Source organism: Lissotriton vulgaris, unplaced genomic scaffold (genome assembly GCF_964263255.1).
Source record: "Lissotriton vulgaris unplaced genomic scaffold, aLisVul1.2 SCAFFOLD_247, whole genome shotgun sequence".
NCBI classification, from domain to species: Eukaryota; Metazoa; Chordata; class Amphibia; order Caudata; family Salamandridae; genus Lissotriton; species Lissotriton vulgaris.
The window spans coordinates 432021-444854 of record NW_028255597.1 but is presented as its reverse complement, the minus strand read 5'-3'; the positions used below and the strand labels follow the sequence as shown (position 1 = coordinate 444854).

Below are 12834 nucleotides of genomic sequence, written 5' to 3'. Positions count from 1 at the left end.
TTCCCGTCCTCCACAACCTGCCAGGCAGGTGGAAAAGAAGGAGGTTAATAGAGAGAGTGATTGAAATTCACCATCGGCGTCGGAGTCGATCGACAACGGTCCGGCACCGTCCCCACGTCGGGGTGGAAGCAGGGGGCGGCGTTGGTCGAGGAGCAGGCCGACGCTGGCGGCGGAACCGTCGAGGTCGGTGGAGGTCGTACTATGCCAACCGACATCGGCTAGGATCCAAGCATGGATCCATTGGGGTCTCTCGGCGTCGAGACTGCAATCGTCGAGTAAGTCGAACTGGAGCCAACAACGTAGAATAGCAAGGACCCACAGTCGGATCCACGGGGCCCAAAGGCGTGCCAACGGCGCCTGACGAGCCAAAGACGTGTGCCATGGCTGACAGGAACTCCTGCAGCTGGGCCGGAGTCGCTGATCGATCCGGAAAGGGCGGGAATGCCATCGGCAACTGCGTAGGCGGCGCCACCCACACCCTCAGCCGTGTCATGGTACACGCTAGTGGAAGGCGAAGAGTGACGTCGCTTCTTCGACTTTTTGTGCTTCGCCTTACCGGATTCAAGTGCAAACACTTCGTCGAACGATGGTGATGGTGGCTCGGCGACCGGTCCCTTGACCTCCCATGGGACCGGGACCTTGATTGGCGCAGAGCAGACTCCCGGGCCTCCAGCAAATTTTTCGGAGCCAAGGCCCTGCATTCAGGGCACGACTCGGAGTGGTGGTCATGCCCCAGACAGTAGAGATACTCATGGTGCGGATCCGTCATCAACATCATGAGGGGACAAGCAGCTCAGGACTTCAAACCGGGCATCCCTACACACCAAGAGTCAAACACTAAAAAACCAGAGACAAAAGTCCCAAAAAGGTCAGGCAAAAACTGACTGGGGGTACCGCTCTCTCCGGATCTGCGCTTGCTGTCGCAGAAAAAGAAAGAACTGACGTCAGCGTGAGTGGGCGTGTCTAAGTAGCTCCAGCAACGTCATCTCGGCGAATACGATGCCAACGACATACGTGGAGCCATACGACGACCCCTACCGACGCGTAGGGGTAATGCTGACGAAAGCTTTCCGGATCCAATCTGACGCCTGGGGGTTATTCTAAGGTAAGGAATCTATCACTAGCGTGTTTCTTTCAGATCTAGGTCTCAAAGCTGTTCAAAGAAGCATTGCGGACATACAATTTCCTTTATCAGAAGGATGGAAATGGAGTTCTATTGGTGGGAAAGGATGTTTAAATGAGACACCTCATGTGAATTTGGATTTCGAAACAACAAAGTTGTGTATTAAAAGGTTATTGTCTGAGCAGTATTGTACTCTTGCGTGAGAACCCGAGGAGTGAACTGGTCGCCAGGAAAAACCCTGAAAGATTTTTAGACGAGAGGAGGAGGAGATGCACCACTAACTGAAACATTGATTTTGACCTTTTATAATAGTGTATGTTCCTAGAGTAGGCCAACAACACTCTTTCCACGCCATTTAAGCTCTTTTCCATGCTCTGTATGCAGTTCCCCAACTCTACTGCTATCCTATTGATTGAGGTTGCTTCTGATACTACACATTTTTCCCCTGTCTTATTCCTTATTGCTTTGAGGCTCTACTGAGTTTACTGAACATCTCATAATGGGAAGTTCTGCTTTGATTGATTGCTTTTTGGATATATTTGAGCTTTATGCTTGATCGCACTCACTTTCGAGCTTGAACTCTTTATGGGTTCTGACCGACACCTTTCCATCCCATTCTTAGAATAGGCATTTTCTTCCTTTATGGAACACGCTTAATGCTTTGTACTTTCATTGAATTAATCATTGCTACTTTATACATTCTGTAAAAGACGGATTGTTTTAAAATATTACGAATAAAATGTATGATTCTGAATAAAAAATTTACAAAACTTGTAATTAATAAAAACCTTTAAAATCTTCAATAACTCATTATTGACTGAACTTAGATATAGAATGTGATTAATATTTGTGATGATTTCCTCCTGATTCTCAGAATACAGCAGGGTCAGCCCTGTGTGTGACGGTAAACTGATTTTCACAACAGCACTTACTACCTTGTTTGCCCTACAATTGACTTCTATCATTTCCATCTGTGTATATAAAGGCATCTGTGTATATAAAGGCATGTCAGACATGAAACAGCAGTGTTGGCATTTTGTGGGGACGATATCTTATTCACATCAATACAGCCTCAAACAATGATCCTCAAAATCCTGCAAGCAGTGGAATAATTTTGTCCAACAGCGGCATTCATGGTGATTTAGCCCAAGTTTGAAAGTTCCTCACGGACACTGACATTCTATTGATGGATGTGGAAGAACAACTTAGGCTGCCCAGAACAGGTAATGCACCACTAGGTAAAAGCACATAGCCTGGGAAAAAAAACGCAAAAAAAAAGATAGCTTGTGATGCACTTGTCTGTTACGTGGTTATGAACATGAAGCAGGATTACTGGAAAGCACAATTGAGTTTATGATCAGGTGGTTGAAAATATCATGTGACTGCCCAACAGAGAAACTTTAGGAAGCAGGCATGCTAAATGAGATGCCAAGAAGAAAACAAGTTACTTACCTGTAACTACAGTTATCCAGTATTGGTATCATTCATAGATTCACATGCCTGAATCATTCCCCGTCGTCGAGGCGGGAGCCCCACGGTAATAATACATACAATAGCAGTGCCTTCGAAAATTATTTGTAGTAGGCTGAAAAGACTATAGGCCCAACTAGGCCCAAAACTTAGCAGCCGATCTACCTCATTATGTAAAAAGGACTGACAAGTAGTCCCAACCAATCAGCTGACAGCACCCTCTAGAACCTTCCCAACAGAGGCAGTTCTCCTCAGATTTTCCCAGCACAAGTGAGAAGTATGTATCCCTAATAAAGAACTGCCCTGCCGGGGAGGAGGGTGGGTGCATGTGAATCTATGAAAGATACCAATACTGGATAACTGTAGTTACAGGTAAGTAACTTGTTTTCTTATCGAGTATTGGGGTATCTTTCATAGATTCCTTGCCTGAATCAGAAGAGCAAGCAGTAAAGTCATATCTGTTGTTAGCGGAAGGTGGGAGACAAACTGTAATTTTACATATCCCTCACTCAACCTGAAGGTTATAGAGCACTAAAATGTAAGTATACACACATGCAGAAGAACCTTCTTGTACTATCATTCATAATGAAGACATTTGATAAACAGAGCATTAGAGTAAATCATACATCTTTACATAACATCCATATAATGTAAGAGACCTTTGAAAAGTCTAACCTTAATGAAGAAGATGCTGCATCACCGCCTCTCCAACTGCTGTATCATCCTGTAATGCCGACTGCAAACAGTAGTGCCTTGTAAAAGTATGGACACTCTTCCATGTAGCAGCTCGGCAAATTTTCTCCGGCGTGACTCCAGCAAATAAAGTGGTCAACGCCGACATCATTCTGGTGGAATGCGCTCTGACTTTTCTGACTAAAGGTCTATTAGCCTTTTCATGACAGAATTTAATCACTGAGGATAACCATCTAGCCATAGTTGCTTTAGTTACAGCTTTACCTAGCATGACCTGTCCATAAGCAACAAATAGCTGGTTAGGTTGCCTTATGTCCTTAGTTTGTTGAAGGTAAAACTTTAGACATCGTTTGACATCAAGAGAGTGGAGGGCCTTCTCAGCCGGTGTGACAGGATCCGGGAAAAAGGTCTTCAACTTTACCGGCTGGTTTTAATGAAAATGAGACGGTACCTTTGGTATGAATTTCTGATTGGTTCTCAATGTGACATAATCCTTTGAGAAATGTAAGAAAGGTTCTGAAATGGTGAAAGCCTGAATTTCACTAACCCTCCGGGCTGAAGTGAGAGCTAGTAAATTAGCCACTTTCCACGTTAAGAATTTCAGTTCAGCCTTATGGATAGGCTCGAACGGTCTCCTCATTAATTGGGACAAGACAATATTGAGGTCCCATTCGGGAGGCGGAAGTCGAATTGGAGGAAAGGCTCGAAACAATCCTTTCAGAAATTGTTTTATCAGTGAAGATGAACATAGTGAAGGCTTGTTCGCACTTCTTCTGAATCGGGATATGGCGGCAAGATGTACCTTAACAGAAGAGAATACCAGACCCGCCTTGGCTAGAGAAAGTAAGTAAGGTAGAATATCCTCAGGTGGAGCTTGAAGAGGATGAATATTATTTGCTTCGCACCAGCAACAAAAGCGTTTCCATTTGAAACGGTACGTTCTGATAGTACTCTGAGCACGGGCTTGAGACAGAATTGCTCTACAGTCTTCAGAGATTTGGAGATCTTTAAACTTTAAGAAGTCAGGAGCCATGCGTGCAAGTGCAGCGATTGAGGATCCGGGTGCAGAATCTGACCTCCTTCCCTTGACAGCATGGAAAGAGTCGGTTTGAGACGAATTGGAGGTTTTCGAGTTAACAGGAGCAGTTCTTGGAACCAGTACTGTCTCGGCCAGCGAGGAGCAATGAGGAGAAGAGTGCAATGTTCCCTCTTCATCTTCTGCAGAATTCTTGGTATCAACGGTATCGGGGGGAAAGCGTACGCATAGATTCCCGACCATCTCATGGACAGGGCATTCCCTCTTCACCCCTGTTGTGGAAATCTGCTGGCGTAGAACAGGCATTTGCTGTTTTGTCTTGTCGCAAACAGTTTAAGAGTTGGTGTGCCCCAACTTTGGAAGAGTCTGTTCACTTGTTCTAGCTCCAATTCGTGGCAGCCTGTGAGGGATCTGCTGAGGTTGTCGGCTAAGGAGTTTTGAACCCCCTTCACATGCTCCGCTCTGAGTGTTATGCCGTGCTGTATAATCCACTCCCACATCTCTTGAGCTTCCTGCGATAGGCATAGAGATCTCGTTCCTCCTTGCTTGTTTATGTAAAACATGCTGGTGGTATTGTCCGTACGCACCAATATTGATGAATTTGCAATTCTTGGAAGGAACGCTTGCAGAGAAAGGAAAATGGCTCTTAATTTGAGACTGTTGATGTGCTTCTGCCGATACTGATGAGACCATCTGCCTTGAATCTGAAGGTCCTGAAGATGACCTTCCCATCCCTCCATTGATGCATCTGTAGTCAGAACGAATTCCGGGATAGCCTGAAGAAATGTGAGGCCCGGAGACAGATTGCTTTTTTTCGACCACCACTGGAGAGCTTGCCTCATTTTGGGTGTCACCTTTATACGATCGTCGAAAGATCCTCCTAGTTGTTGCAATTGTTGTTGTAATCCCTCCTGCAGCGGCCTCATCCCGAGTCTTGCAAAGGGAACTAGGTTGATTGCTGAAGAGCACATCCCTAGGAGAGACGCATACGACCGGACAGAAAGTTACTTTTTTGCAGAGATCTGCTTTGCCAGTCTTCGAAGTCTGTCCTGACCCTCCTGAGACAGGAATGCTTTGCACTTTCGAGTGTCCAGAGAGGCTCCCAGAAAGGTTAATACCTGTAGGGGCTGTAATTGTGACTTTTTCGCATTTAGAGTGAGGCCCAGACTTGAGAATAGACACAGGGCGCTTTTGACCGCTTGTCTTGTGATCTGTTTCGATGGTCCTTTGAGCAACCAATCGTCGAGGTACGGGAAGACCTGTATTCCCTGGGACCTCAACACTGCAGAAACTGGGGCCAAGTATTTTGTAAATATTCTTGGTGCCGACTTTAGCCCGAATGGAAGCACCTTGGATTGAAAGTGGACGCCAGCCACTGTGAATTAGAGGTATTTGCGATGTTTGGGGTGTATAGGGATATAGAAGTTGGCGTCTTCCAAGTCCAGAGAAGCCATAAAATCGCCTTCGTTGAGACAATTGAGCACATCTGCCAATGTTACCACGCGAAAACTCTGTTTCTTCAAGATTTTGTTGCGCCTGCGCAGATTCAAAATTGGGCGCCACTCTCCCGATTTCTTCTTTATCAGGAAGAAGCGAGAGTAAAATCCTCTTCCCTTCTGCGAGATTGGAACCTTCTCTATCGCATTCTTGCTAAACATATTTAAGGCCTCCTTGAACAGTAAGTGAAGACAAGGGGGAGGGGGACCCTTGGGCGGAGTCGTAGGCGGTTTCTTTAGGAATTCCTGAGTGTGTCTTTTTTCCACTAATTCTAGAACCCACCGGTCCGATGTGATGTTCAACCAATGATGGTAAAATGCAGAGATCTTCGCGCCCACAGGGAGGAAAGGATGTTGGACTGGCGTCCGGCAAAACTCATTGACGCTTGTTTGAATCTCGTCCTTGATGGTTTGCTCTTAGTCTTCCTCCCTGACGAGAGAAATTATTGGAGGTAGACTGACGTTATGATGACTGGTAATGCGATTGCTTTTACTGTGATTGGTATTGCCGGTTCTGTTGGTTATGGTAACTTCCTCTAGAAGAAAAGCCACAACCTCTTGCTCCTCTAAAAGAACCTCTCTTGTACTGTAGAGTACCAAGCGATTTTGCGGTATCCGTATCAGTTTTGATGGCAAGCAAGGAGACATCCATGTGCTTACCGAAGAGCGAGTCCCTGTCGTAAGCCATATTGAGGATTTTTGTTTGAACCTCAGGTCTGAAGGAGGTTGCTCTGAGAACAGCAGCGCCCGCTTATTTCTGAAGCTGCTCTTTCTCCTCCAAGCAGTATCTTACGTGCCTCTTGTTGACGGTCCTCCGGTATGAACTCCAGGAATTCAGACAGCTCCGACCACATCTGTCGGTCATAACGGGCAAGAATCGCAAGAGAATTTGCTGCCTTGATAGAGGATGCAGCGTTGATGGAAAACCTCTTGCCTATTAAGTCCAATCTTCTGCCTTCTTTATCCGGCGGCGTTGAGATTGGAGTGGACGGATTCTTGGACCTTTGTTGAGCGGCTTGAGAGATCACAGAGTCCGGACGAGGGTGACCCACCAAACAAGATGGAGTTTCTGGTGGAGCCCGGAACTTTTTCTCTATACGAGGAAGGACTGCAGGGATAGAAGCGGGTGTCTTCATAATCTTTAGACCTTCTTGCCAAATAAAGTCTATAATGGGTATGGCCCTTGTGATCCTTCTATACCCTTCTTAAAAATCATGTAGGAAACAGTCCGACTGCTCAATGGTAACTGGCAGTTCAAACCTTGTAGCAGCCCTTTGCATGATATTATGAAAGCCTCCAATGTCCTCCGGCGGAGAATCAGAGGGCTGTGGCAAAGGAGGTGAAGGAATAGGTATTACGTATTCATCCCATGGATCTGTAGGCGTGTTGTCTTGAGGCAGCTCACCTTCCTCTCTTCCATCTTCATCCGAAGAGGAGTTATCCCCTTGTGGCGCGGGTTCTTCAGTGTGTCTTGGTGACACTGGAGGCTGTGGTGGAGGAGGTGCAGGTACGTCCGCTGGTACCGGAGGTACACCTTACGTGGACGGTGTCGGTGGGCACCTCTGGCGATAGTCTTCCAACATGGCTTGCAAATCCTGTATCAAAGAAGGAGGTAGATGACTTGTCTCCTCCGAACGTGGAGGTCTATATGGTTGTCTATAGAAAGGTGTAGACAATTCCTCTTGGTAGCAATGCTCTTGCATATCCTCTTCGTCCTCCTCATCCCGGCATTTTATGTTTAATTCGGATGGATGGCGAGCAATCCCAAAGGGACATTCATTATCTCCGTCATCCTCCTCATAATCATCTTCTTCCACATAAGACTCTAAGATCTGCGATGGCAATAGTGGGGAAATATTAGAGTAGTCCTGCCTATGATAGGTCTTGAGCTGAAAGTGTGTATAGGCCACAGGTGAGACATGAGACACCTGAGGTGGAACAGGCCAGGGTCTTGTTGGCGGAGTTTTGGTAATAGCTGAACTCCTTGAAGATTTAGGCGTCTTAACAAGCTGCGCTGAAGGCGGCTGGCTTATTGGCAGAAGCGTCGTCGACGAGCTCGTCGTCCATGGGGTCATCGATGGGGTCGTCGTCGACGGTGGTACTGTGGATGGACTCTTCGTCGACGGGGCCGTCGTCGACGGACTCTTCGTCGACGGGTTCTTAGTCGACGTGTTCTTAGTCGACGGGTTCTTAGTCGACGGGTTCTTAGTCGACGGGTTCTTAGTCGACGGGGCCGTTGACGTGGCTGTCGTTGACGGGCTCATCGTCGTCGACAGGCTCTTCGTCGACTGGACTTTTATCGTCGATGACTTCGTCGACTAAGGTATTGTCGTCTATGGAATGGTCGACGATGATTTTTCGTCCTTAGTCCCTGAAGATTTCTTAGAGGAAATCTTAGCTGAAACAATAGGTGAGGTAATGGCAGATGTAGATACCGTCAGCTGAAACAATAGGTGAGGTAATGGCAGATGTAGATACAGTCACCGCAGAGCTTGAAATGGCAGAAGTCACAGAGACTGTGTGAGAAGACACCAGAGAGACAGTCTTAGTCTGGGCTTTACTCACCGTTTTTGATGAAGATCCTGGAGAAGCTGGGGATTCCATAGGAGGAGAAGACAACCTCCTTGAGAGTTCAAACACTCCACGAGAGGATTTGCGATGTTTTTTCCTCTCAGGAGAAGAACTATCTCTTGATCTGGCTCTTTTGCTGGATGTTGAAGCCTTGTCCTCATCATCTGTGGAAAATGATTTGAGCCAAAGTAGAACCCTTGCCTCCCTGTCCCTGATGGTTTTGGCAGGGAAGGTGCGGCAAATCCTACAATCCTTCACAACATGAGAGGGATGTAGGCAGTAGATGCAGTCTTTGTGCTGATCATCTACATGGACCCTCTTCTGATCACAGGTCCTGCAGGCCTTGAAAACCGCTTTCTTCTCAGACATTTTGAAGAAAAAAGGTTGAAAAACTGAGTAGGCACTCAGGGAGACTCCCTTCCACACGACGTGCGGTGAAAATCTGAGGAGAACTGCCTCTGTTGGGAAGGTTCTAGAGGGTGCTGTCAGCTGATTGGTTGGGACTACTTTTCAAACCTTTTTACATAATGAGGTAGATAGGCTGCTAAGTTTTGGGCCTAGTTGGGCCTATAGTCTTTTCAGCCTACTACAAATAATTTTCTACGGCACTGCTCTTGTATGTATTATTACCATGGGACTCCCGCCTCGACGACGGGGAATGATTCAGGCATGTGAATCTATGAAAGATATCCCAATACTGGATAAGCTACACTTATCTATCGCCCTGGTTTCTGTTATCATGAACTCGAGCCATCTGGCTACCAGGTCTTATGCTAAAGAAAATAGAGAGACTGTGTGTTGCAGAGTCCATTGCTATAACATGTAAGTGAGAGTGGAGCCCTGTCACTGGTTTAGCTGGTTGCCATAACAAGGTCAGGAGCTGAACATCAATGCATCTCATATTTTGCTGTGGCAGGGAAACTCAGTTCGTGACTATCTGAGCAACGCGCTGGTATATGTTCCACATCCATTTGCTACTGTCACGTGTTTAGTAATCTTTCAGTCGGTCACAAGCAACTCGGAGGTCCCTAGACTACTTTAATGTGTTCTATGCTGGTCTCTCAGAATCTGACATTCAATGGATTTCAGTCAACCAAAGCAGTCATTGCATGACTCCAGTTTTGAGAAGGTAATTTCAAATCACTGGCCTCAGCACAGCATTGCACTTGCTTACAGGCATACAGTGCATGTGCTATAGTGTGGTCTGCATAGAGTTGAAATGTTTTCTGCATCCTGGGCCCCTTATCTGTAGGCTAAACTACAATCATGCAACAGGAGTTCGGTCAACCAACCAATTGTCATACACATTACCATTTCTAAAACAAAAATCTATAATATATATTAGAGCCTGATTAGATCAGAAAATTCAGATATGGCGTTGCTCTTCTCACCCCTCTTTCAGAATCTGCTAATTTCCTACTTTTCTAATGTTCACAGGCAGAGAAAGCGTGCAAGCGTTTGAGTGCAACATAAAGGCATTCACTTATTTGACGGAAACGCAAACTAAACTGTCAAAATAGGAATCAGAATTTAAGAGATGCGTTTTAGGAAGAAAACGGGCGACTGCCTCAACTATAAAACATTGCTTCTAAGTTTTTTTGGTAAGATCTCACTGGGTGCATTGCTTACACTTACTTACCAATCCACAGTTCAGGGTCTTATCGACTTTGCAGAAGGTGTGAGGAGGGGTCTCTCCTTTGCTGGAGACAATAACACAGATATCAGTCACAGCCAAAGAGTTCTGAGGTCGGATGAGAGGAGCTCTTCGATAGGTAATAAATATTCGTTGGGAGGCAGCTGAGCTGTTGTTGACATTGGCACAGCGGCCGTAGGGCGTGGCCTGTACAGTTTCGCATCCCGGAAGTGGTCGTTCCTTCCCATCATACAGAACTCTGCAGGCAGGAACAAACACAGGTACAATGCATTCAATCTGAGCAGACAAAAAGCGAGCATGATTTCTGAATGCATGCCTTAATGCAAGGAAAGCAAATACCGCTGTGAACCTCACATGCACCAAGACCCATTGAATTTTGGGAGGATACACAAACATTCCCTAACCTCCTTATAGGCTACTATGAACGTAAGCACGTACAAAAGCGTACCTAAGCAGCAGGTGCAATCAGTCCACGCATCAGCTCACTATATGAGGAACATCTCCGTTTGATACTCTCAATACCCTTGATATATGACAATACTGCACTTCTGTTATCATTAAGGGCACAGAGTGTATAACCTGGCACATAAAAAACAGCTATTCCAGCAGAAAGAATGCGAAAAGAGGGATTCCACTGCTAAACCTTAAGCCAGGGTAATATTTAAAGATGAAAAGGTACATAACACAAGGTGTAAGGATTTTCATATTCCGTATTCCCAGATCTTCAAAGATGTTGCTAACTGGAATACCAGTTCTTTCCCTTTAAAACCTTTTTTTGCACCTTATGTATTACCAACACCTAATCACAAATTATTTAGTTATAGTTTAAAAGTTTTAAGATTCAGTAAAACCCAACCAGCGTGTATTACAAGGGCAGGAGCAGTGCACACTTTGCTCACACACGGAGTAGGACTAACTAACATAATCAATCATTTGATTTGTTTCAGCTTTTGCCATTAACACATGCATACAAGTATGCAGAATAGTAAGTGTACAAAGTACAAGTATTGCTCAAAGAATCTACTAAATGATGTATGATGCAAAACATAATTGTGCCCATGTAAGACTTCCTCCCACAAGTATGTGCTACAAATTGGCAGTCAGTCGTTAGTTGCATTTTGTGAAATCCCTTTTGGATGCTGTGAAACTTCTAAAAGAAACTGAGGGAATGAACATTTATCTAAAATATATTTGGCCGGCTACATGTAGTCCTTGTGCTCACAGTAAGGAGGCACATCCAGTCTAATAAAGGACCATAATAGCTCCTCCTTGGATTAATACAAAATCAAACAGATTGCCAGTGGACAATACTAGCACAAATTTCACAGGACCAGTACTCTTTAGTGTCTTCTTGGAAAGGTCCCTATCAAAATTGTTAGGGCTGACCTGGGTGCTTGCCTATCCATGCTAACCCAAGATAAGGTATTCATGGCAGTATGGTGAGGTCCATCATGCCAATGGGACTACAAATTACCTTGATCAATCCACACAGATTGTCACCCGGCGAGAAAGGGCAGATCAGCAGAGTGAGACAGGCTGTTGGCCATGCACTTGCGCTCTGGTTTGGCAATGCACATGCAATGGTAGTACCGTTACCAGCAGTTACCCTACCTTCCTGGCAGGGCAAATGCTACCCTGCATCTCAACCATCCAGCTGTCTGCCACCCGACTCAGAGACCAGTTTCAGTGGCCCAACTGTCGATGTCACTGCTAGATTCTCTTCAGACTCCATTTCTCTAAAGATTCTCGACTCAGTTCGGAAGGGGTCAGGAGCTGGGACTACCAAGTTTGCAGAGTTACAGTCATCCGAATCTAGTCACACTGTAGACTGGTAAGGTATTTGCTCCATTTCAAATAAATCCAGTAGTCCACACGTAGATTATGTAATATGTTTATTAGGTAGTTATCATGAAGATTCCCACCAGGAACAGCCTTCTTGCTGCTCAGCCCATTCTCCAACTGACTCTCTCACTCACCCAACATTCCACAGCATCATCACACACCAACATTCCACATCCCTGTCGCACTGGCTGAGCAGCAGGTATAACAGTACTTAACATGGTAAGCAGTGGACAGGGAGGAATAGTTGACGTACAGTAGACCAATCATTGTATACATGATATCCCTTGTGGCCTAAGTTGCAACTTCATGAGTCTTCCAGTGAATGCCAGGAAACAACTGTCTGATTACGAGAGCAATACATCACGTGGTTTCAGGAAATGTACAAGCTTCCTTTCCAATAAGTAGATTCTGTTCCCTCTACATGACATCAGCTACAGTATAGGGCTTAATTAGAGCGTGTAATGCACACGAATAAACACTTTGAATGGCGTTCATTGGGAGTGAACTAAAAGCTAAGTGATAAAATGAGCAAGAAGAGTTGTATTGAGACAACACAGAAGAAGGGGCAAGGGGGGTTTAGAGACCAGCACGGGTTATGTCCCCACAAATCAATTCACAACACAAAAGGAACCCTGGGTCTGTATGAAAGGGAAGAGAGAACAAGCATTTGCAATGCAATAGGTCTCGCATTAGGAAAGTTTGAGCTATTGCTATTGTAAATGACAATTTTTTATTTATGTGTTGGTTTTGAAAATAGCGAAATTAATAGCTTTGTCATTTACAATGCCAATAGTTATAACTTTTGCAAATGTGACACCTATAGAATTTGTAATGCAATATGTTTTGTATTTACGTGACTTAGATGTATCTATATTACAAATAACAATGGCTTTTTATTTTTGTTTAATAATTAATACTTAAATAGAAGTTATTGTAATTTATAATGGCA

The 12834-nt window shown here is 45.1% G+C and overlaps 1 protein-coding gene across 2 annotated transcripts in view; it reads right to left on the bottom strand.

Annotated features, from left to right (window-relative positions):
* Positions 1 to 12834, bottom strand: part of DENND4C (DENN domain containing 4C) — a 1503495-nt gene that overhangs the window by 1240572 nt on the left and 250089 nt on the right. For both annotated transcript variants that reach the window (XM_086951990.1, XM_086951991.1), the window contains exon 4: positions 10029 to 10281. In XM_086951990.1, coding sequence (XP_086808116.1) covers positions 10029 to 10281 — 253 coding nt within the window. The remainder of the gene's footprint in view (positions 1 to 10028; positions 10282 to 12834) is intronic.